Consider the following 25,021-nt stretch of genomic DNA (forward strand, 5'->3'; position numbering starts at 1 on the left):
CTTAGAAAAGAAGCCACTACCAAGCCTTATTCCTTGGCAGTTTGTAGAGGAGGACATGGAACATTTCAAAGTCACGACAGGTGTCAACTGAAAAATAAAAAGCACAACCTAAAAGTTGAGAATTTTTGTTCGGTGGACTTACTGAGGACTTAAGCCTGGGAGACAGTCTCAGATAACTCTGAGGGATCCTTCCAAAGAGGTGGGGGAGGAACCAGGATCTACAGGAGCTTTGAAAAAACAAACCTGCTTGTTAAACATCAAGAAGTGTGCTAATTAAAGAAGAAAAAAGTCTCTCAAGTTAACGAATTTAGCACTTTTCTATGCGGGAAGATGCGAGAGTCTGGGCTCCCTGAGATCACATTCCTTTGATGTGCACCTTCACGCTGGGGCCAGTTCGCATCCTGAACCCCTCAGCCACACGTTGGGGGCGGCCTGCAGTGGCTGTTGGCTTGATGCAGGGTGGCCTGTGTACTCCACCCTGAGCTCCCTGAGGGTGCGCCCTGGGGTTGGGGAGAGGACAGCCCTGTGGCTGATGGCTGCCACCTCCCTTGAATACTGACGCGGCAGGCAGCAGTCTTGGTTCACTCTGTGGACAGTGGTTGGAGTGGACGGTGAGCTCACCCCAGCCGAGCTTTGGCTGTGGGAGAGTGGTGGAGGAGGAGGTTTGGCGGCAGCAGGGAGCCAGCTCCACCCCTGTATTTGCTCTTTAAGCCTTTGGACAGAGCCCTAAGCCTCACATTCTGGTCTTTAGTCAGTAGATAAGAACCCCCGGCTCCCAGGGGTCCAGGCACCAGGTGACGCCCAGCAGAGCTCAACTTCAGGCCGAGGGTCTGCTTCTGTTGTGTGGGTGGCTTTAAGCCTGCCTGTGCTTTGTTTTGTCAGACGTCTGCCCGGTTGGAATTCTCTCCTTGGTGGTATGGTCCTTTCATCTTCTTCTTTGTTTTGTAGCCATTATTCCAAGTGCGTCCAGAAATTCAGCGATTACTAGCTGGGTAACTCTGATTCCCTCTGATCCGAGACTGACCTATCACAAATATTCTGTTGCAGTAGTTCTCAAACTTTTTGGTTCCAGGACCCCTTTACACTATACGTCTTAAAAAGAGGTATCCAGAGAGGTTCTGTTTGTATGGGTTAAGTTTTTGTATATTTTTGTGAAAATAAATAGTACTGAGAATTCCCTGGTGATCCAGTGGTTAGGACTCCGAGCTCTCAATACAGAGGGCCGGATTCAGTCCCTGGTTGGAAAATCCCACAAATTGCAAGGCGAGGCCAAAAACAAAACATGGAACATGGGACTTGCCCGGTGGTCCAGTGGTTAAGACTCCTCGCTTCCAGGCTGGATGCCTGGGTTTGATCCCTGGCTGGGAAACAGGGATCCCACATACCTTGCAGTGTGACAGAAAAAAACAAAACAAAAAACTACTCCTGCTTTCAAGAGTAGCATTGCTTCACATTTTGGCAAATCTCTTTATATTTGCCTTAATGGAAGACAGCCGGATTCTGCATTCAGTCTGTCGTAATACATTGTTTCGGTTGGGGTGTATCAAGAAGATTGGGCCTCACACAGATATGTGGTGGGAAATAGGAGTGTTTTAATAGCCCTTCCAGAGAACTGTGTTACGTTCTTCTTTAATCACATCCCCAAATTAGTTTCTTTAAAGGTTGGTTACAACATGGAATCTGAAAGCATGTGGATGAATTTTTGTTGCTCTGTTACAATGAAATCCATTGGTCTGTCTTGCACTTTGAAGGACTCCTTGACTCATTTGGTTTGATTTTGTAATTCTGTAATTTTTTGTGTTGGTCAGTTGGAAAATATTGATGTACCAAGTGATGCAGATCTCCCAATTGTTGATACATTTAATTATATAATATAAAGCAAAAACTCCAAAATCACTGCAGATGGTGATTGCAGCCATGCAATTAAAAGACGCTTACTCCTTGGAAGGAAAGTTATGACCAACCTAGACAGCATATTAAAAAGCGGAGACATTACTTTGTCAACAAATGTCCATCTAGTCAAGGCTATGGTTTTTCCAGTGGTCATGTATGGAGGTGAGAGTTGGACTATAAAGAAAGCTAAGCGCTGAAGAATTGATGCTTTTGAACTGTCGTGTTGGAGAAGACTCTTGAGAGAGTCCCTTGGACTGCAAGGAGATCCAACCAGTCCATCCTAAAGGAGATCAGTCCTGAGTATTCATTGGAAGGACTGATGTTGAAGCTGAAACTCCAATACTTTGGCCCACCTGATGCGAAGAGCTGACTCATGTGAAAAGACCCTGATGCTGGGAAAGATTGAGGGCGGGAAGAGAAGGGGACAACAGAGGATGAGATGGTTGGATGGCATCACCGACTCAATGGACATGGGTTTGGGTGAACTCCGGGAGTTGGTGATGGACAGGGAGGCCTGGCGTGCTGCGATTCATGGGGTCGCAAAGAGTCGGACACAACTAAGCAACTGAACTGAAAGCAAAAACAACACCATTGTTAATATTTCCATCATTCTGATGAGAAAGGTCTTAAGCTGTTGGGAATATCAGGTTCACAAGAGTGGATACAGGTTTTCAGATTCTGATCTTCATTTGTGAAGATCAAGTCTTATTATCAGCAAAAAATAATAATTATTTTCCTTGAAATGACACTTATTTTCCTTGAAGTGACAGATATGCTTTATTCCTTCTGAGAAAATGCCTGACAAATACCCAAGTTTGAATACTAGTATTTCAAATAAGAACATATTTTGGGGGGAAGAAAAGTTAAGCTCCTAGCTCATACAGTCGTCCAAGTGCTCCTCCTCAAAAGAACCACAGGACTTCAGCCTCACCCGGGGAGCTGTGTGCAGGCCTGGGTTCATCACAGAATACAAAGACAGGTGTCCCCAAGGTCAAGAGTTGTTGGGATTGTTATTTTCCTGCATCAAAGACCTTCTGAAGGGAAATTCGCGTTTTTGCTGCACATGCCCAGTGGCCGGGGGCACCGTGACAGCTCCTGGAGTTTGGTGCCCTTCTCGCCTTGGGGTCCCCCCCACCCCAGTCTTTCAGGAGTTCTACCCACCAGCAGTATGAACCACTGCTCCATGAGGAAGGCAGAGAAAACCTCATAATGAAAATGACTTTGACCTCGAGAGGTCCTAGGGGACCCTCAGGGACTGTGGGCCACACTTTGAGAACTGCTGCTCTCCAGGAAAACATTTTGTTAAGATTTTCAGGGATCCCGTGTTTGTGCTCCCACAGCGTGGGTTGCGTCATGGGAACATTGCTCATGCACGTCAGGAAATGGAAAAGTCACGCGGAGAGCACTCTCCTTGTGTACTGCTGGCCCTGCTCACAGCACCGATTGTCTCGCTGTGTCTCCCTGTGAGCACTGTTCCCTGAACCCGTGGTAGGCAAGGTGCAGGCGAAGAGGCTGGAAGAAAATGTGAGGAGCCGTAGGAACTGCAGACACGTTTATTCTCTCCTAGCTGGCACAGCAGACAACGTAACCGCACACAATCCTTCGGGGCTTTTCCAGGTGAAGCTTGTTTATGCTCAACCAGAGCAGAAGTGGCCTGTGGCCAGGCGAGCACCTTGTGACGCACGCACACTGCCTTAAGCAGTCGCGGCTGTTACACAGCTGCACAGCCACTGTTTACAGAACGTGGAGCGAGAGAGCCTCACCGGTGCCATCTTGTTAATTTCCCCACACCTTGGCATCCTGGTCATTTGTTCCCAGCTTTATTGAGGTTCTGATCCATTTTTAAAGACACAGGTGTTTCATGAAATTTGCAGGGAAGATGTATGGGTTTGCACAGTGAGAGTCGCTCAGTCCTGTCTGAGTCTTTGCGACTCCGTGGACTGTACAGTCCCTGGAATTCTCCAGGCCAGAATACTGGAGTGGGTAGCCTTTCCCTTCTCTAGGGGATCTTCCCAACTCAGGGAGCGAACCCAGGTCTCCTGAACTGCAGGTGGATTCTTTACCAGCTGAGCCACCAGGGAAGCCCTTTGCACAGTACAATACAATGAATTTAATTCCATTACAAGCTAAGTTGAAAGTTGAAAAACTGCAGTTTGTGTAAGTAAAGGTGTCCATGATAGTGGAGGGGAATTTCCCCGTCTCAGTCATGCTGGTGGTTACACGCCGGTATGCATTTGTCGAAATTGATATAATCATACATCTAAAAAGGGTGACTTTTACTGTGTGTAAATCTTACCAGCGAATCTGATGGCTGCTCCCTTTGCCGCAAAAGTCTACGACATTGCATCAGTATTTCCTACACAGTTAAAGAAACAGGCTTCAGGAGAAGAGGGACTTACAGGCACAGATACTTGGCCCAAAGACACACCATTTGTGTCAGCGATAAAGTGCCTCCCAAAGCTTGACTTGGCTCTTTAACATACTTAATACCATTTTCAGTTCTTTCTAACCTGTCTCTTCTGACCCTTTCCGTAGGCCAGGATATAATGTCCCCAGAATTACTTTGAACCCTTTGTGGAGGAGGTTGTGATATGAACAATAATTTTTTAGGAAGTCCCATTGTGTTCTGTTGGAATAAATAATACACCTGGTGCAACATATTTCTGCTTAGATCTTTATGGAGTCTTCCTTCTCTGAACCATGTTGCAGGGAAAGAGCAAATTAGCCAGGATGGCGGTGGTCATGGCCTCCCGCTCTCACCCCACGAGTTGTAAATTCATGGTTTTGTAACAGCTGAGATCGTTTGTAGCACTGCGCATGCCCAGTGACCTGTATAAGCCCCATCTGAGCCCCTCAAGGAGCGGTGAGCGGAGGCGTGTTGGGTTGCGTCGTTGTCGTTGCTGTTGCGTCAGCCAGTAGAGGGTGAGGCGTGTCTGCCTTGCTGCTGTGAACGCAGGATGTCACGGTTCCTGTAGCTCCTCACATCTTCCGGCTTCCCCGCTCGTGCCTTGCCTACCCTGGGTTCAGTGAACAGGGAGGGACAGGGTGACACGTGCTGAAAGCCTTTTTAAAAATCATACTGAAGTTTTAAGCGTTTCTTGGTGACCTTGCTGTGGCCTGACCTAGATGGTAGGTCAGGCATTTTCTCCTGACAGTTTTCTCACCAGTGGGTCAGATCTCTGGGTGGTATCACTGTAGTGGGTTGGCACTGAATGCAGTGAGGATGAGAGTCTTCATTTAAGGTAGACATTGGCCGGAATGCAGACGCAGGAGGGCGGCGGGCCAGTCCTGGGAGCTGGGGGCCCCCTGGAGCCTGCCCTGTGGGCCTCACGCGCCTCTCTCCGCAGGGCGTCTGCCACTCGCACCTGGTGCTGGAGGAGCCAGCCTCCATCGTGCAGCTGGACTACAGCCAGAAGGTGTTGCTGGTCTCCACGCTGCAGAGGAGCCTGCTGTTCTACACCGAGGAGCGCTCTGTCCAGCAGGTCGGGACACAGCCGAGGAAAAGGTGAGCTGTGCGGGGTCACGGCGTGAGGGACGGGGCTCCACGTGGGTCCCCAGCCCCCCACCGCCTCATGCCGGCATTTGCTCCTCGCAGGCCGCCTCCTGCACAGCTCGGCTCAGAGGTCAGGGTCGGGTGGGCATTCCCACCTCACTCCCTCCTTGAACCATGCCACTGTGGATGCAGGTGACCTCAGCGCTGCTGGCTGTGTCTCCTGCTGTGGAGCCTAGTGAGGGTGTAACCCAGGGTGGGGTGTCCTGAAGAAGGGGGCCAGGCCTGGAAGGGGTCAGAGCTCCTGGCTGAGAGACGACCCCTTCTGTGACCTGCTGCTGGTGGAAGAACAGCTGCAGCAGGGTCGGTCTAGCCCCATCGCCGGTGGCTGGAGTTGGAGGAGTGCCAGGGGAAGGGACACCACTGTCTGCAGAGGCCAGGGGTGGGGGGATGGCAGGGGGGCATGGGAGCTGGGAGGGGTTGGGGTGGAGGGTGGGGAGCAGACGGCCAAGAAGCCTGGGGGTGGACGAGTGTGCAGCTGGTGGTGCCAGCCTCTGGTCCTCTCAACGTCTGTTATGCTGTGTCCCGGGCTTTGCAGGAACACAGTGCAAGTTTATTCCTTTCTCTGTTGGCAGAACAGCCCATGGCTGTTCACACAGTCACATCTCCCCTTCGGCTTCGCCTTTCCATGTTGAACGCCCCCTTAATTCCATCGACAGTTGGTCGTCTTATAACGATCGTCTCCCTTTTGGCTCCTGGGAAGCCCAGCAGGACCCGCCACTCGGGCTTGGTGGTCTTGCAGACTTGGCCAGGCTCCCCCTCTGCCGGGACCCTGCTCTCCCCGTCACGTCTTGTCCTGGCCTGTCTGTCGGTGTCTCGCTGTGTTGTGTCTTTTTGGAAGGAAGGTAGCATGCAGAGAGAGAGAGACTTAAAAACCAGTTACCTCCACGTGAATCGTGTACCCAGCAGTCTTTGCCTTCACACCTGGCCTTCTCAGCTCCGGTGTGAAGCCTCAGCACCTCTTCTGACCCTCTGCTGGTGGGTCTCTGTGGCCGGGTCTTTGTGCACACTTGCCAGTCACCATCTCAGGGTGCCGAAACTCAGGGTGCTGAGTCCCCTTTCTGTTAGGGAGCCGTGTTAGAGAAGTAGGGGGCAACAGAGTGAACAGAAACACTTCCAGCCTGTGTCCTGACAGCTCGCCTCTGTTGTGTGCTGTGTTAGATCGTGGTTAGAAAAGGACCCCAGTGACAGCTGCCTCCCGGAGCTGCAGCTTCGGTCACCTGGTGTCCCACCAGCCGGCACCCGGTGCTCAGCGGGGAGCCAGGCTCTGCCCTCGGAAATGCCGGTCTCAGTGTGGGCAGTGCTCCGAGGCAGCATCCGGGTGAAGGGTCGGGTGGAGGCAGGCAGTCAGCAGAGGCCTCTGGGGAAGAGATCCTGGGCTGAACCCTCCAGTGTGCGAAGAGCCTTCCGGTCTCAGGAGCAGCAAGTGCCAAGGCCGTGTTGAGCCCAGGCCTGGAATGTTCAAGGAGCTAGAGGGGGACTGGGGCAGCTGTGGAGGGTGGGCCGGTGCTGGAAAGGAAGACCCGAGCCAGTCCTTGCCCTGAGTTACTCTAGGCCAGATGGGAAGCCAGTGGGGGCTTTAGGCAGGAGGAGGGCGGCCTGAGCACGCCTGGTTCTGCACAGCAAGGAGGCAGCTGCGGGAGTCTGGAGGGTGGCGTGGAGTCCACCTGGAGGGGGAGGGAAGGGTGATTTGGGGATGAATTCGATACAGGGGGCAAGGGGAGAACAAAGTAAGGAAGGATTTCTGTGCCCTTGGCTAAAGCAACCGGATGGAGGGAGAAGCCCTTTAACTCAGACAGGAAGCCCTGGGTTAAGGTCTGGACGTCTGGATTCTTTCTCGGGCATGTTGTGTTCAAGATGCCTGTTAGGTAGCTAAGCTGGAATCCCCATCGGGAGTAACGTGTGCAGGTTGGCAGCTCAGGAGAGGGGGCTGGGCCAGACATGAAGATGAGGTCGTCAGATGCAGGTGCCACTGAGCCCCCTGGCCTGGATGAGGTCATCTTGGGGGCGTGTTTCCCATTCAACCATGGAGGATCCTTCCTGGGTGTCTGCTCTGCCCAGTGCCCTTCGCAATCTGGGGAAGACGCTGTGAGCGAGGGGGACAAGAGCGCTGGTCTTCAGGAGCTCACGTTCCTGTGGGGGAGACCAACCTTAAATAAGCATGTTCTAGAGTGTTCAGCGGTAATAATATAATAATAGATGGGTGGAGCTGTGAGGATGGCTGTCTGGTGTGTTTTCCCTAGGCAGACGTGTCCCCACCCTTCTGTGTGGTGGGGTCTGAGCCGATTCCTGGGAGAGGGCCCAGGGAGCCATGAGGACCCCTCAGAGGAGCACAGGCCAGGTGTGGGGGCGCAGAGGAGGGGCTGGGAGCCTATCCTGTAGGCTTCACGGCCCCACTCGGGGCTGTGTTACTTCAGCGCCGTGAGAGTCATGAGCTGCCATTGACTCTGGAGGGGGGGCGAAGGCGGCCACCACGGAGGCTACCAGGGTCCCGGGTGACCGAGGTGAGAGTCGGGCTCACACCAGAGCGGGGTGGCAGGGATGCTTTGAAGGCAGAGCTGATGGGTTGGCTGGCTCTGGGGTGTGGGAGGAGGAGAGCCATTGGAGGCGGTAGTCTGGGCAGTGGGTAGAGCATCACTGCGGGCAGGGCGTGGTCTTCCTCCAGGGCCAGGCTGGGGTGGCAGGTGGGGGCGACGTGCGCTCCGGGCCGCGGGTGGCCACAGTGGTGCCCTCGAGGGCCTCTGGACGGTGTTTAAAGCTCTGGGACCTAGGAGCTCTCTGATGAGTGAGTGTCACTGGCAAAGGGAGGCCTTGTGTGTCAACGCACTCCGTCTTTACCTGTCAGAAAGAGCCGTGTTGCAGCTGCTGACTGGCCCCGAGCGATGCACCCAGCTGGGCCTTTGGCTCTGGCAGCGTGGTGGCCAGGTACACCTCCTTGTGGGGACTTCCCTGGGGGCCTAGGACTCCACTCTGCCACTGCAAGGGGTATGAGTTCAATCCCTGGCCAGAGAACTGAGATTCCACATGCCGTGCGGCCTGGCCAAAAAAAACACCTGTGGGGCACAGGCCATGGGGCTGGGGAAGCTTAGGGAGGAGGGGTGGGCCACACGCTGGGTGGGTGTGGGGGTGTGGGAGTCTGGATGTGTGGGGGTGTGTGGTGGTGTGGGTGTCTAGGGGTGTGGGGTTATGGGAGTCTGGGGGTGTGGGTGTCTGGGGGTGTGGGTATCTAGGGGTGTGGGGGTGTGGGAGTCTGGTGGTGTGGATGTCTGGGCATGTGGGCCCGCACGCAGGTTGACCGGGTGATGGTGCATGTCACAGCCCTGAGCCCAGGAGGGCCAGCTTGGCCCAAAGGGGGCGGAGGCTGTCCTGTCAGCGGGGCAGCCAGGCCTGGGGACAGCTGCAGGGACTGGTAGGTGATCAGCCCGTGAACCCCCTCAGATAGAACAGAACAGTGTGTGTGTGTCTCCCAGGCATTTGCAGCGCCCAGCTGTCCGCTTCTCCTCCGTGTCCGGCGGCAGGCCGTCTGGGTCGGCAGCACCTGCGGGGCTGGGGTGGGTGTGGAGCCTGGGCCCCCGTCCAGCCACGTGGGCTCTGGGGTGGCGTCACTATCGTGGGCTCTGGGGCGGCGTCACTATCGTGGGCTCTGGGGCGGCGTCACTATCGTGCCCTCTGGTGCCCTTGGGCTTCTGGTTGTTGAGCCTGCCATCCAGGCTGTGGCTTGTTGTCTCGTTTCCCGCTCTCTGTCTTGCTCAGCGTTATTGTACATAAATTAGAAAATCTGATTTATGGTTAGAATTTGATAACTAGAAACACTACTTTCAACATTGGTGTGTCTCATAAAGGAAATGAAGACATTTTTTAAAGTCATGGTTGATATTTTTAGAAAACAGCCCCACCAAAGTTGAGAAACTCGGTTGATTTGTGATTTTAGAATCCTGTAGAGCTTGGACCTTAAAAGTTAGAGTTTTTGTGTCTGATTCAGAATGACTTCAGCCGGCGCTAGGGAGTCACCCTGCGTGTGGGTGGCGGACGAGTCGGGGTGGAGGGCCGTTTGCCCTGAGCAGTATGTAGCCAGTTACCCCTGGCTCGGCCACCTTCTCCCAGCCTGCTGCCAACATGGTTCAGCAGCTCCTTGGAGCAGGGCCCCCGCCCGCCCTGCTCAGCTGGTCCTTCCCCAAAGGGTCATGGTCCGCTCAGTGTCCAAGGTCTAGCCTTCCTCGGCCCAGGCACAGTGTGTCCCCTCTGTCTAGCGGCCGCAAGCAGCTCTCGGCGCTGCGGGGGTGGCGTGTTTCTGACACGCGTCTGTCTCTACCGTGTGTTACTCGCGGGGCTGAGACCCTCCTCCTGCCTCTTTGCTGTTGCTTGCACCACAGCTCCTCGCGTGGTGCGGGAGCTCACTGAATGTCGACTAAGATGGAGGCTTTAGTCACCCCACCTGAAGTGACAGATTTTTAAGAGAACTTATTAGTAGAAGGAAAATACTTTGGTTTGAAAATTGGATCACGAAATAGAAATTGACAGGAAAGGCAGGAAGAAGAGGTTATGGGCTGTCCTACTGGAACTCTTGTGGGCGTCTCTATTGAGAACCTTACCAGAACAAATCACCAGAGGCAGTAATCACCCCCGTGCTGACCGTGGAGTTGTCCAGGAATGACCCACGGTGTCACTAATGGATTAGTCTGACAGTCTTCACTTCAGAGTCGAATTGACATTGTGTCCTCCATGGACCCTCTCCAGAGGGATGCAGTGAGATGCTGGACCGCAGAGAAGCACCCAGCTGAGTTTGCCTGGTGGGCGCTGGGACGCCGCCCTGGGAGCCAGGTGCTGCTGTGCAGGCTGAGGGTGAGGTGGGGCCCGGCACCCACAGGAGCGCGACGGCAGAGGCAGGTGAGCGTCTGGGGGGCCTACAGAGTCACCAGCATTGCTTGTCATCTTCACGGATTGTCATTCAGCCTCACATCAGCCTTTGAGGTAGGAGTTGTTATTCCTGGTTTACAGATGAGGGAGCTGAGGTCCACGGCATGGAGTGAGTGGCAGGGCTGTGGGACCTCGCTGTTGCCCCGGGGCTGAGACTCTGCACTCCCGACGAAGGGGGCCTGGGTTCAGCCCTTGGTCAGGGAACTAGATCCCGCGTGACACGACTGAGACTCTGAATGAAGATCAGAGATCCCACATGCTGCACTGAAGCCTAGTGCGGCCAAGTAAGTATTAAAAACAAGCCACAATGCCTTCTGCTGTTCAGAATCGGGGAAGCACTTCTGACAGAGAATCAGAGGACTTAGGGTTAAACTGAACTCTTACTGTTTGAACCCTGGGAGACATGGGGGTTCGGCAGAGGTGTGGAGCAGTGAGAACTCCCAGGTTGCTGATGGGAGTGAGGCTGGTGTAAACACAGAGGGAAAAGTTGAAATTGTCTTCCTGACCTGAATCTGCTCTTAATCAGCCACACGGCAGTCACGTGACAGTCCAGCAGTCCACTCTGAAATGTCCGTGACGAACTGTCAGACCTGTGTACCGGGAGGTTATGTGCAGACATGCTCATGGTGAGCACGATTCAAAATGAAAAAGTGGGAATAATTCAAACACCCATCAACCTGAGTCCTGTATAGCAGTGAAAATGAATGAGCCTTAGCACTTTTTTCAACAAGGATAAATCTCAGAATTATTAGGTTAAAGTGAAAGTTAAGTCGCTCAGTCGTGTCCGACTCTGTGACCCCCATGGACTGTAGCCCACCAGGCTCCTCCGTCCATGGGATTCTCCAGGCAAGAATACTGAAGTAGGTTGCCATTTCCTTCTCCAAGCAAGTTGCAAGAGACTACAAATAGCATCGTACTTTGTAGTACAAATGACAGACAAAAGTGTGTCTGTACCAAGTATGTAGCGTTTAGGAATGCATAGGCATGTGGTTAAAGTGTTGATAGAAGCAGCGGAGTAATGAACACAGAATTCAGGGTAGGACTCACACCTGGGGCCTGGAGGGGCAGGGACCTTTGGAGCAGGAGAACATCAACGATGCAGCTGTTGGCTTTACTTCCAAAGTTGAGGGACAGGTTCCTGGGTGTACATTTCATTTGTTTGTTTTAGCTATTTCATGGTACTAAGCATAGGAAAACCAGAAAACCCACCACGCCTGAGGGTCAGAATGGAAATTGTGGGTTTAAGAGAAGTTCTGAAAGGGCTGCCCCAGTTCTGGGCCTGAAGCTCGTTCCCTGGGGTGCTGGGTGAACCCAGCAGCAGGCGTCGGAAGGAGCAGACTTTGAGAGCAGGGGAGCTGCTCGGCCCTGGGCCTCTCTCCTCCTGCCGCTGCGTCCTCTTCTCTAGTACAGGAGTCTTGACTCCAGCCTCACGGGGCTGTGGCTCGGTGTGTGTAACTGGGACGCGTGCTCCGTGGGGTGCACACTTCTGAGGCTGCTGTAGGGGGTGCAGGCAGAGGCCGTGTCCTTTGTGGGCTCGGGGTAGACCAGCGGTTCGCGTAACCAAAACACACACTGTAGAAAAGGGTTTGAAAAAGAATCAATCTCGTTCTGGCTTAGTCCAGAAATTCCTTTTGGACTTAAAATGAGGGGTTGACAGCTAGCACTGTGAATCAGTCCATGTCTCTCTCTTTCTTCCCTCCTTTTTTCCTTGTCATCTCAGCACTGGGAAGTTTGGTGCCTGCTTTATACCAGGACTCTGTAAGCAAAGTGATCTAACCTTGTACGCGTCCCGGCCTGGGCTCCGGCTGTGGAAGGCCGACATCCACGGGACTGTCCAGGCCACGTTTATCCTAAAAGATGTCTTCGCCGGAGGAGTCAAGCCTTTCGAGCTTTACCCGCGCCTGGACTCGGCCGAGCGCGGAGGGTGCAGCTCACCTGAGAAGCACCTGGGGCTCGTGTCGTGCTTCTTCCAGGAAGGCTGGGTGTTGAGTTGGAATGAATATAGTATTTACCTCCTGGATACCGTCAACCAGGTGAGCAAAGGGATGGTACTGCACCTTTGTGTCTAGAGGCAGGAGGGTGTGTACAGGCCTTCTGCTTCCTCTCAGAGGGTGGAACAGCCTGGGTCCTGTGTGTTGCCTTTTCCATTGAGCTGGTAACGGAAACCAGGTGAAGGTTTGGTTAGTTTTGTAGATTTGAAAAAATATTTGCTTTAGATATTTGTAGTCCTATCCCCTGCTAAGAAAGTGTGTGTGTGTGTATGTGTTTTGTTTAAGCAGAAAAGTAAATTTGTTCTTTATAATTTCTTTGGATCATGTGTTTTATGGCTACCAAATTACCGTGAGCATAATGAAATGAGATCAAAACTCAAACATTAACAGAAAGAGTGAGACAGGGGCCCACTCCCCAGGGTTTCCCCAGGGTGAGGCTGAGCGAGGCAGGGGGCCCCTTCTCTAGCTTGCTTTCTACCCTCTTCTTTTACCCTTATTTCTTTTCCCGAGTGGAGCTACTTCGTTTTGCTGTTTTCCCCCCACTTTACTTGATGATGTATTTGGACATCTTTCCAGCACTATTAAATCATGGTTGGAAACAATTTCTGTTTAAAGTAGGTGATGAGATTATTGCCAATAGAGATTGCTTTAGGATTTTTTTTTAAACTGTTCAGTTTCGATATATTCTTTGTTTTAAAAATTTATTTTTAGTTGCACTAAGTCTTTGTTGCGACATGGGGCAGGGACGGGTGAGTTGGCCTAGGGAATCACCAAGGTGCCTTTTAGCCCTGAGTTTCTCTTCTTAAAGAACGTTTGAAAGACACTTCTGTATTCTTTCCCGGGTCTAGAGAACACAGCTTTTCTTTTTTCTTTGGGTCCTCTTTGAACTTAATGTGCGCTTATTAGTTGGTGGGGTCAAGGTATACTATAATTATACATCAGTTCCTCTCTTCTGAACACTTACCCAAAGCTTTCTCCAGTAGGTATAATTAGCTTCATTTTGTGGGTGGAGGAGTGGAGCCAGAGAGGCGGGGCATGCACAGTCTGAACGTGGCAGCACGGTGGGAAGCTTTCAGACCACTGTCAGGGTTACCTAAGAATTAACAGAGGACTTAGACCCATTTTCTCCTCTGCATTGAGCTAGTCTCCTATTTGCTGTTGACTGGGAAGCAAGAATGTTTTTCGGTCAGTGAGGGCTCAGGGTTGTCCTGTGTTTTGGGTGCTGACGGCTTTCAGATGGCGTTGGAGGAGTCCTGTCTCCCTCCTCATTCATTCACAACTGCAACTCGCAGTGCCCGTCTGGCCTCTCCCGCGGGAATCCACATGGTAGGGGCCCTAGACCGGCCAGCACACATCCAGCCCAGGAGAGACGGGCCGGGAGGGGGTTTGTGTAAAGGGCTGTGAGCTCTGAGAGTCCTGGGCATTGCTGAGGAAGGCCAGCTTGTCAGGGACTCTTCCCAAGGAGGTGGCATCTGAATCAAGTTGAAACTCCCAGTGACCAAGGGCCAGGGAGAGAATCCGAGTGGGGGGCGTGGCGTCATGGGGTCAGGGCCAGGGTCCGGACGGGCCAGTGGATGCACCTGCTGCAGGGTGGGCACGATAGCACAACCGGGGCCAGTGGAGAGTGTGGCTGGGGGCGGGGAGAGACTGCAAGCTCGGTCCCAGAAAGGTACTGACGGGTACTCAGTTACCATCTGTCGGGTACTCCCTCACTTTGGGTTGAATTACTCCCAAGTTTCAGAAAGTCATGGCAGCAAACAGCAGTTACTTGACTTCTTTGGACTCCAGCACGTGCCTGTACAGATTGAGCTATTACCATTGCCTGGTTTTGTGATTTTCTTTTTCTGGACAGGCTACAATTGCTGGTTTGGAAGGATCAGGTGATATCGTGTCTGTTTCCTGCACAGAAAATGAAATATTTTTCTTAAAGGGAGACAGGAACATTATACGAATTTCAAGCAGGCCTGAAGGACTAGCATCAATCGGTTTGTATTTATTATAAAATGTATTTGTTACAAAACTTTGTTATAAAATGTATGTAATTAAAGTTTATAATGTAGAAAACTTACCACTTTTATTTACTCATTAAGTGATTGTAGCTTTAAACGAGTTATTTAGAGGGTTTCTTTTGATTCTTAAAAAACAGTTTATGATACTTTTCTTGAAGATCACCTACTTTCAGTCAGGGTCTCACATTTGCTGGAATCGTTTCTGTGGGTCTGGAGGGTTGGGGGTTGAGTGGATAGGAAGGGGAACTCGGCACCCGCCTGACTAATCTCCGTCTGATGCTCTGACCCAGCCTGTGGGATTGATGCATAAGACTTTCGAACATTGAAGTCTGTCACCTGGGACACGTGTTTTACCCTTAATAATAAGAGCACATCATCTTTTCCTCCGATAACCACAGTAAAACCAGCTTCTTTACCAGTGTGGGACGGTCTGGAGACATCGGCATGCACAGAGCAAGTCCACGGGCCACATGCGGAGAAGCTGCCAGCGGCCACGCCTTCCGAGACGAGGCTGCGGGGCTCTTCGGTGGCCAGCTCCATGGCCAGCCAGCCCAGGAGCAGGAGCAGCTCACTCAACTCCACGGACAGTGGCTCTGGGCCACAGGCAGCCCCCGAGCTGGGCAGGGGCGGCCCACTCACCTCAAAGAGGTTCAGCGTGATCAGCTCGGAGGACTTCGACCAGGAGCTCGTGGTGAAGCCTCTCAGAGTGAAAAAGAAGAAAAGGACGAGGAAGACAGGTACCTTCCGCGGCAGAGCGCCTGGGGCCCCCTCCCGCCGCGTGGGGCCTCTCACCAGCCTGGCGGGCGGGGGCTGCTTGCCGAGAGCACAGGCAGCAGCGTCTGTCCTCCTCGGAGGAGTTTCACTGTGAAAGCTTTATCCAGTATTTAACACAAAGTGATATACTTCCAATACTTAAGTTAAAATTTTGGTTTATTCATGTATATCATCTGTCGGACCAGAGAGTCTGTGGACTTGGAAGGAAAGCTGTGGAAATCTTCAGATGCATCAGTTTATGTTTAGTGTTGGGTGTGTCATCAGATACGGGATTTTTTTTTTTTTTTTGGCCATCCTGTGGGGCTTGTGAGATCTTAGTTCCCCAACCAAGGTATGAACCCATGTCCTTGGCAGTGAACTCACAGAGTCCTAACCACTAAATTGCCAGGGAAGTCCCCAGATATGGGATATTTTTTTAATTGCTTACTTTTGGCTGCACTGGGTCTTTGGTGCCACACCCAGGGTTTTCTGGTGGCAGTGAGTGGGGGTTGTGTCACACGGGCCGCTTCTTGCAGAGGCTTGTCATCACGGCTCACAGGCTCCAGAGCTCGGCCTTCAATCGTGGCTCATGGGCTTAGTTGCCCAGCAGCACGTGGGATCTTCCCGGACCAGGGATCAAACCCACATCCCCTGCTTTGGTAGGTGGATTCTTAACCTACCACCAGGGAAGTCCCAGATACGGGATTTAACATGGAAATTTTTTTAACTTATTACTTACTCCTTGATGCCTGTTGAGCCTCTCTACTAAACATCGCTGCAGTATTGAAGGAGAATGTTATCAGATGCCTTAATATTTTGATAACTTTAAAAAATTGTTCTGGGATCCATTTGTTCCTTTGTTTTTGCTCAGTTAACATTTATTGAAGGAAGCCTCAGAGCCCGTCACGTGTACAGTATCTGCATCCATTTAAAACACCCCTGCATTGGGATACTTTGTACTTGAGAGATTTATTCTTCACCAATTACAGCTCCTTCATTTAAGATGCTTTTTTCCTTAGGCCAAGTTTTTGTTTCTTAACTCGCGTCTTGCCGCTTGTGTGGCGTCCTGCCTAATCTTAACCATTCTTGTTTCTAGTAGAAGGTGGGAGCAGCACCGCGGGGCCCAGCTCACTTGAGTCGACCCCCGGCCATGAGTGTCCTGGGGACAGCCCCCAGTCTGTGAGTACGGACCTGCCGTCTGCAGCCTCCAGCTTGGGCAGCGTCGTGGACCAGTTCAGCACAGGGTCTCCTGACCAGGAGAGCAGTCTCAGCGGGGAGGCCGGCGGTGTGCTGCCGGAGTATAGCGACCCCGAGGCTTTCAGTGTCCTGGAGGTGCCCCTGCCCGCCCCCGACCTGCTGAATGGAGGAGCCGAGGGGAGAACTGAAAGTCCCCTGGGCGACGGCGAGGGCGAGACAGAGCCCCCCGGTGGGGCGGGGAGCTCCTCCTGGTGTCCGACAGAGCGCGCAGAGGACACTGAGGACATCGTGGAGCTTGAGGGGGAGCCTTGTCCTGCGGACAGTGGGCTGGGCAGCGCGGCAGAGGCCCGGGGGGATGGGGCTGTGCAGCCTGATGGCCCCCCAGGCGCTTTCTCAGAAGCCTGCCTCTTGGACTTGGCGCCGGAGCCTTCCCGCCTCAGCTGGGCCCCCAGTGCAGAGCAGCGCCTTCTGGGGGCCACGGCTGACGAAGGCAGGGCTGAGGAGCCCCCCGAAGAGCAGGGCTTCCTGATGCACATGGGAGCCCCCCGCCACCTCAGCCCGAGTCCCCGGTGCGCTGCTCCTGACGCTGACACGGGCCAGACAGCGGTCGTCGCTTCCGAGCATGACCTGGGAGGAGGAGGACGACCACCTCCCTTGGCCTCGGCCTCGGCCGCCAGCGCCCAGGAGCAGCCCCCACGGGACCAGGTGCTGACATCCAGTGATGAGGAGGACATCTACGGCCACGGGCTGCCCTCTTCGTCCTCGGAGACGAGCGTGACAGAGCTGGGAGGGGGCCGCTCCCTGCAGGACCTGAGGCAGCTGGGCACGGACGACCCTGGGCTGCTCAAGGCCGATCAGGTACGAGGGCTCCTTCCTTAAGGGAAGTCACTGGCAAACTGACACTGGGAAGAAGTTACACTCCCACTGTCAACCCTGTAAGCCAAATGTTGGAGGCCCAGATTTGAGGGGTCTCCAGCACAGGGATCTGAAGTGGCTTGGGCTCCTGCTGACCTGTCCTTCCCAAACAGTAACCAACAAGAGCGGCCTCTCACCGTTGCTTCTGACCCGGGAGGGCCAGCCCAGCATGGGCACTTAGTGTTCATCATCCTGGAGAGTGGCTGGGTTGGCCTGGGGCCACTCCAGGAACCCAGTGGGCAGAGGCCCATCCCCTCGTGGAGGAGAAGGCATGGAGCAGGCTGGAGGCCGACAGTCCCCGACCCCCTCTCCTCAGATGTGAATCTCTTTGACTCAACATCGGTGCCAAGGTGTGACGGGCATAGAAGGGAGCTGGTCCCTGTGGGACCTGAGACAGCGGGGCACGGATGACCCTGGGCTCCAGGCGCAAGAGCTGCAGTAGTCTGGGTCCCCAGGCTCTAGAGTGCAGGCTCAGTGGTCTGTGCATCCCGGGCTCTGGAGCGCAGGCTCGGTGGTCTGGGCCCCCCGGGCTCTGGAGTGCAGGCTCGGTGGTCTGGGTCCCTAAAGCGCAGGCTCAGTAGCTGTGCCGCTTGGGCTTAGTTGTTCCTTGGTGCGTGGGATCTTCCCGGATCAGGGATCAAACCCATGTCTCCTTTGCTGGCAGGTGGATTCTTTACAGGGAAGCCCAGCAAGTAATTATCGTTAGATGTGTTTGGGTTCAAAGCTGTGTATATTGCAACTCTTCTTGTGGTGTGGCTGTGAGATGTGGCCTGCGGGGGAACCTATAGCCACACGCGCTGTCCCCAGGTGCCTCTGGAACCTCTGTCCCGCCGAGGCACGGCAGCACCCACAGGGGTCAGGTGCCACGCTCAGCACTTCACAAATTCAATTCGTTTACTTCTCTGGAAACAAAAACCACAAGCTAGGTGCTCCCATTTCATAGGAGGAAGTGGAGACTCAGACACTTTGTTGGCTTCACCGGGTCACGTAGCAGGTGGGGCCAGGGTGGCCCCAGGGTCCCCTCAGACTTCAGTGCTGTCTGTCCTGCCTTGAAAGCAAAACGTCGCTCTTACTTGCTTTAAGAGAGCGGGCCTTTTCCCGCGGTTTTCTGTGTGTGTGTCCTTTCTTGAGTGCCTTCGGCTGCCAAGGTCTGCATCTGGCGCTGGGATGCTACAGTGCCTGTGACGGACAGTCCTGGGTCCCAGAGTCTGAGTCAGGGAGGAGCCAGACAGTCTGCAGAGCCTCGCAGTGGAGCAGGACTTGGGTGCTGGTGATGAGCATAAGGCGGAGAGGGGGTGGTCACAGGGCCCCCACCCACCCCGGCATTAGCCGGGCAGCTCTGGCCTGCACGATTGGGCTTCTGGGCAGAGTTTTAGAAAGTCCCTGGTGAGAGGGCCCCTAGCACTGTGAGGACCTCACCTGCCTTCACCCAGCCCAGCCATCTGAAAGCCACATTTGGTGGGCTTCGAGGGCACAGCTAAGGCATGTCCTGGGAGCAGGGCCAGCTGAGAAGAATTAGGCATCATGCTCTATGGAGCAGTGAACGTCCTCGTGTGGCTAATTGTGCAAATACATGGGTTTCTTTTGTAGTCTTGGCAAACTTTTAAAGCACACGCTTTATTCAGCTTTGCTTTTTGAAAGACTCCTCGCAGCTAAACCTTAGTCTCCAAACTCCAGTCAGGCGGTGTCCTGGCCAGGTGTCCATCAACCACAGGGTGGGCCACCTGTGGTGACTGGAGCAGAACTCAAAACCGTACCGTGAGAAAACAAAGGCAGTGGCAGTGCCGTTTCTCCTGTAACGATTAGACGCACAGAGGCCAGGCTGCGTTCAAGTGGGAAGTGAGGTGTACCTGCAGAATGTCGGTGTGAGCCCCGGGTTAGGGAAGGGGTTTCAGTATCTACGAGAAAGTGTTTATCCAGGGATGTGGTGGGGTCCTTGCAGGGACAGCAGCTCCCGTCTCACAGTGTTTCTGTTAGAGCTGGTCCAGAGACAGCCGGGCCGGTCTCCGCATGGCTGCTCAGAGGGCCTTTTGCAGACACACACACACACTGGCACGTACACAGCCCTTTCAGCTCCGCGACTTTAATGCTGGTGCACTTCTCGGATTGCTGGGTGTGCCACGTGCAGCTGTGTCTTCTATCGCCGACTCAGCAGGCTCTGTCCTTGTCAGTTTGCAGAAAGCTGGATGGGCTACTCCGGGCCCGGCCACGGCATCCTCAGCTTGGCAGTCTCCGAGAAGTACCTCTGGTGCCTGGACTACAAAGGCAGCCTGTTCTGCAGTGCATTGCCGGGCGCTGGGCTGCGCTGGCAGAAGTTCGAAGATGCCGTCCAGCAGGTGGCAGTCTCGCCCTCAGGTTCGCCCCCTGGTTCCCTGCGCCCAGCCCCCTCCCCACCCCACGCAGCCACCCAGGCACTCGGGACCATCCACTCAGCAGACCTTGGCCTTTCCTGCAGGTTTAAGGGCTTTTTGCCATGGGACGTGGACTGCTTCATTTGACATCAACTAAAAATTGTGCAAATGCCGTTCAGTTATTAGTTTTTTAATTAATTGCAGTGCTAACACAGGAATATACTTTTGTTATGCAAATAGTTTGAATTTTGAGGGCTTTTTTTTTAAAGAAATAGTAACATACAAATTTTTCATAAGAATAAATGTGTTCACGTTTCTTAGTGTTGCTTTAAAGCAACTGAACTAATGAAGATGGGCCCATGGATATGTTGGATAAATTTGAAATATTTGGTTTCTTTCTTAGAAATTATTTTTTAATGAGCTACATACATCTTTGGGTGAACAAGCTACTCCTGGGCTGTGAAAAGAAAACGCATTCAGTCCTTCAGGCCGTGATCAGGCCGTTGTCAGTGGGCTGGGACAGACACTTCCTGGGTGAGGGTCTACCCCCACCCGCATCTGTACAGAATCTTGTGTCTGTCAAACTGTTGGCTGCTTTACCTGTTTGGGGAGGGAATAGAACAAAAGTGTGTACGTGTATTTCCCTGGTTGTAGCTGGTTTGTCTGGAGAAGGCGATGGCAGCCACTCCAGTGCTCTCGCCTGGAGAATCCCAGGGACGGGGGAGCCTGGTGGGCTGCAGTGCATGGGGTCGCGAAGAGTCAGACACGACTGAGCGACTTCACTTCCACTTTTCGCTTTCATGCATTGGAGAAGGAAATGGCAACCCACTCCAGTGTTCTTGCCTGGAGAATCCCAGGGACGGGGGAGCCTGGTGGGCTGCTGTCTATGGGGTCGCACAGAGTCGGACACTACTGAAGCGACTTAGCAGCAGCAGTAGCAGCTAGTTGGTTAGAGCATCAGAATGGAAGGCAGACAAAACTGAGCCTGTGACGTCTGTTAGAGACTCCCTCCGACTCCCCTGGCCTTTGTCACTATGTAAACTGCTAGTTTGTTCAGGGTTTTCTTCCATCTTTGGCCTGTTTGAAAAATATTTTTCCTTAGGGACTAGATAATCTGTTTCCATTAGCTGACTTTATATAGTTGTGCACTTTAACCCTTTCCCTCTCATTTACCTTTGGGTTCATCTCCCCAGCCGGTTATAAACGTTGGTTCTTTCCTGATTCTGTGAATTACTTTGTGTCTACACACCATTCACACCCTCACCACTCCAGTGGGAGCTCTGTCTCCACCAGGTTGGTGCTCTGGCTGAGCCGTCCTGCAGGGCCCCGACCAGGGTGGGCACTCGGGGCTGCGGGCTGGGCCAGCTGCCTCTCCTCCGTCTGCGCCTCGTTCGGACCCTCTGTCCAGCCTGTGCGCTCTTGGTGATGCTGGTGGTTTGTTACACCTTGCCTCCGTCTCCATAGACGGGCTTCCTGTCTGCCTTTCCTCCTTACCTCCCCGTCTTCTGTTTAATAGAACCCTTTTCTAAGTGGAAAAAGGGACAGCCCAGCTCAGATGCACCCTTTTCCTGCACCGTATCCTTTTGGCTGGTCCAGAATTCACCCTGTCCCTCTGAGTCCCTTCAGGTGCTCTCTTTCCTGGGACACGCACTATGCCTCAGGATGGCCATCCGGGTCCTCTCCCAGCACACCTGGCAGCGCTGCCCCTCTCCCACGTGGTGTGGGCCCCTGACGCCCGCCCTGTGTGCTGTGTCCTTGAGGCGATCTCCCCTCCTGCCTTCCTGACGGCCTGCGTGCTGCCACTGATCCCCTTTCACACATGAGGTGGCGGCTGAGGGGGCCCAGGGGCTCGCGCCTCAGCACTGCCCTTCCCCGGCCGGCGTAGCAGCAAAGAGGGTGCGTTGGAGAAATTGTTTGCCCGCAGCGCCCAGAAGGGAGCTTAGCAGGTAAGAGTTCTCAGTGTCCATTGGCCCGTGGATAGAATTTTTATTTCCGCAGGCGCCCTTCTCTGGAAGATTGAACAGAAGTCTAACCGAGCCTTTGCGTGCGGAAAAGTGACCATCAAGGGGAAACGCCACTGGTACGAAGCTCTGCCCCAGGCGGTGTTTGTGGCCCTGAGCGACGACACGGCCTGGATCATCAGGACCAACGGGGACCTGTACCTGCAGACAGGTGGCTGCCCCCGGGGTGACTGCACTTTGGTGGCAATGTGCTTGGAGGCGGTGACGGAGGGGCTGGATGTGAATCTAAGTTAAAACATTTCCGGAAAGAGTATTTGCCATTGAAATCTATTACCAGCTTTCTGCTATTCACTCACATTCAGCCCAGGACATATTTACGGCAGGAATTAATAAAATTATTTTGAATCTTATAGGGGTAACTATTGCATGTCCCTTTTCCTGTGGTATCAAATCTGAAGAGGAAAGAGTAACAGAGAAATGACATTAGAATCATTTTTCCCTTTAACTCATGATTAAGTATTTTCAGCCCGGTCAAAGCCCTGCTTCCGTATCCTTATTTACACATGGGTCAGGAAAAAACAACGAGAAATAATCTGCTCCAAATAGCAGTTTATCTTGTCCTAGGAAACTGCCCTGAGGGAAACCTTTAGCTGTTGGAAGAGACTCAGTGGGACTTGTTTATTAAAAATAAACTGTAATGAGAGTCAGTGTTTATGTACTGTCAGCAAAATGGGATATGGGTTTCCAAAAGCAACATGGTTTAGCAGTACCTGGAAATGAGTACAGGGCAGGAGCTCTTTTTCGCTTGTCAAGAGGCCCTGTTGGATTTACGTAAAGATCAGTCTTTTGACCATTTAATACTGCTGCTTCCAAGAGGATGTTTCTGTCTCTGTTGGAAACAGTCAGCCAGGGACAGCTCTGGGACTGGAAGCCCTCCATACCTGGCTTGCTCTCGGGTGTGGGGCGCCAGCGTACCAGCAGCTCCTGCCTCAGCCCAGAGGGCAGCCCTGCCAGCTTCGGGCCCGTGTGCCCACCAGTCTCTCCAGCCTGTTTCCATGGCTTCCTTGAAAGTGAAAAATAGCTGGGAAGACAGGCACGTCCAACTTCCAGAGGCATCTGAATATCATTCCTGCTGGGGAAAGAGGGCACTCTGGCCTGGGGATGAGGAGGGCCTTAGAAATCACCTGGGCAGTGATTTCAGCCCAACTCTGACCCACCCAGAGCTACCGGGTTAGAGGCTCCGGGTTTGGCCTGAGGATTAGTAAGGTAAGAAGTCGTGAAAAAAAAAAAAAGAAGTCGTGTAGGTGATTCCCACCGTGTTGAGTCCGAGGAAGGAGTGCAGCCCAAGGACTGTGATACCGAGGGGCGCCTGGGTGATGAGTAGGGACACGCTGGGGAGGGCAGAGGCCCGGCTACAGGCCAAGGCTGCAGGTACGGGCTTCAGGTAGCAGCTGCTCTGCCAGCTCCCTTAGGAGTGGCCTCAGGGCTCCTGAGACAGGACTTGCAGAATCTCCGAGGGCCATGGCCACTGAGGGCGGAGGGTGTCTGCGCTCCAGCTCTGGGCCGGGGCCCTCCTGGCTCGGGTCTGGCTGCTCTCCTGTGTTGGGCTTTCGTGTTCTTTCAGAACTTGTTTAGCTACTTGGGGACACTAGAAGGTCCTGAATTGTTGTTATTCCAGTTTCCAAAGAGCATCCAAAAACACTTCAGATGGACGTTATATTTAAGTACAATTTAACCATCTTAGGTTGACTAAACCTTAAAAAGAGAAAACACTTACTATGAAAGGAAAGGCTATAATAACAGAATACCAGAAAAGAAAAATAAGCCAGCAACAGGATGAGAATGGGGAGTGAAATCCTGAAGGTGTGTCTCTGGGGTCTTTCCGCCCTCCCCGGCAGGTCTCAGCGTGGATCGCCCCTGCGCTAGAGCCGTGAAGGTCGACTGTCCGTTCCCGCTGTCCCAGGTCACTGCCCGCAACAGTGTGGTGTGGGCGCTTACGGAGCAGCGAGCCCTCCTGTACCGGGAGGGAGTGAGCAGCTTCTGCCCCGAGGGGGAGCTCTGGAAGTGCGACATCGTCAGGTATGCGCGCAGGGGCAGACACTGTCTGTGTCCTCCTTGTCCCTGTCTGGTCTTTGTCAGCTTGACACCCCTTAAGGGACCCATGTGAGCCTCTCCCAGGCAGAGCTGGTTCCCTGAAGGTTTCCAAGGTCGTGGTGTTCTCTGGGATTGTCAGAGTCAATGCCAGCAGCCTGGCCTTGAAGGCACCCTGTGCCTCCCTCTGACTGGCAGGCTGGACGTTGGGTCAGAGTTCGGTTTTAAAAATGCTTCTACCCTTGAGCAGCATTTGTGTCTGACCTTGAGCCCCACATGTTCACAGTTCTCTCGTGGTGGTCTTTCTGCAGAACTGCCCAGCATCAGAAAGTTTCTGTTTAGAGTCTCAGATGACTAAGCCAAATATTTTCATTTATTATCCTCCTTGTCAGCTGAAATTATCCATGAATTACAGTTTATTTGGTTGCTTTCTACCAGTCAAAATTTTCCTTGCAGAATTACTGTCAGGTCATTTTTCTAGCATGAAATTATCAGTAGTCCTTAGAAAAGTTAGGATAGTCTTGGTTTGAGTTTAGCATCCCAGGAAACTTGAGCGAGCTGCTGTTGAGAGCCGGGGGTGGTGCTGGGCTGAGTGTGAACGTGACCTGCCCTGGCCTCACAGAGCTCCCGTCTGGGGGAACCACCGCCCGTTGATGTAGATGGTACTGAGCTGGACAGGGACACGCCTCACGGGGGTGCCCCGGCTCCCCTGCAGAGGTCAGGGAGGCGCTGTGCTTGGGGGACCGCAGCTAATCCCTGACACTGGCGGGGACGACTGGACGGCAGAGGGAGGGTGTTGCCCGCTGAGAGGGCAGGTCTGCCAGGCTGCCGCTGCCCCGCACAGCCTGGCACTGGCAGGTTCTGCTCACTTAATTGGTGGAGGCAGGGCTGGGCGCTGGACCGCACAGGCCTGGTGTCCCTCAGGCACCTGTGCTTCTTCCCGGGTCGCTTTCTCTAAGGAGTGTTCCCCACTGTCCTGGGCCTGCAGTGTGTCCTTCAGGTCCCGCCACACGTCTGAACGGTGCAGACTGCACAGCCGTTGAACTCTGAACTCAAGCTTCCTTCCTTGGGACTTGCGGGTGGGGCTCATCTCTTGTCCCACACCGAGGCCCCCCACCCCAGACACTTGATGTCAGTTTCCCAGACACGCTGGGGGCCAAGAACCTGGGTGCTGACACCACGCTGTTGTCCTTGTTTCCAGTGAGCGGCAGGCTTTGGAGCCCGTCTGTATAACCCTCGGGGACCAGCAGAGCCTGTGGGCCCTGGACATCCGAGGAAACCTGTGGTTCCGGACTGGCATCGTTTCCAAGAAGCCCCAAGGAGACGACGACCACTGGTGGCAAGTAGGTGTTCAGCTCCAGGGTCCGCGCCAGGGCGCCCCCCACGCAGCGCC

General features: G+C 53.5%; 1 protein-coding gene across 7 annotated transcripts in view; it reads left to right on the top strand.

Moving 5' to 3' along the window:
- Positions 1-25,021, top strand: part of TECPR2 (tectonin beta-propeller repeat containing 2) — a 100,695-nt gene that overhangs the window by 32,949 nt on the left and 42,725 nt on the right. For 4 of the 7 annotated variants that reach the window (XM_018066024.1, XM_018066025.1, XM_018066026.1 and 1 more), the window contains exons 5-13: positions 5,241-5,398; positions 12,081-12,393; positions 14,204-14,336; positions 14,759-15,097; positions 16,210-17,168; positions 19,397-19,580; positions 21,575-21,748; positions 23,436-23,616; positions 24,830-24,971. In XM_018066024.1, the coding sequence (XP_017921513.1) occupies positions 5,241-5,398; positions 12,081-12,393; positions 14,204-14,336; positions 14,759-15,097; positions 16,210-17,168; positions 19,397-19,580; positions 21,575-21,748; positions 23,436-23,616; positions 24,830-24,971 (2,583 nt within the window). The remainder of the gene's footprint in view (positions 1-5,240; positions 5,399-12,080; positions 12,394-14,203; positions 14,337-14,758; positions 15,098-16,209; positions 17,169-19,396; positions 19,581-21,574; positions 21,749-23,435; positions 23,617-24,829; positions 24,972-25,021) is intronic. The other 3 variants (XM_018066028.1, XM_018066029.1, XM_018066030.1) reach the window with 3 other exon arrangements.

Source organism: Capra hircus, chromosome 21, assembly GCF_001704415.2.
Source record: "Capra hircus breed San Clemente chromosome 21, ASM170441v1, whole genome shotgun sequence".
NCBI lineage: Eukaryota > Metazoa > Chordata > Mammalia > Artiodactyla > Bovidae > Capra > Capra hircus.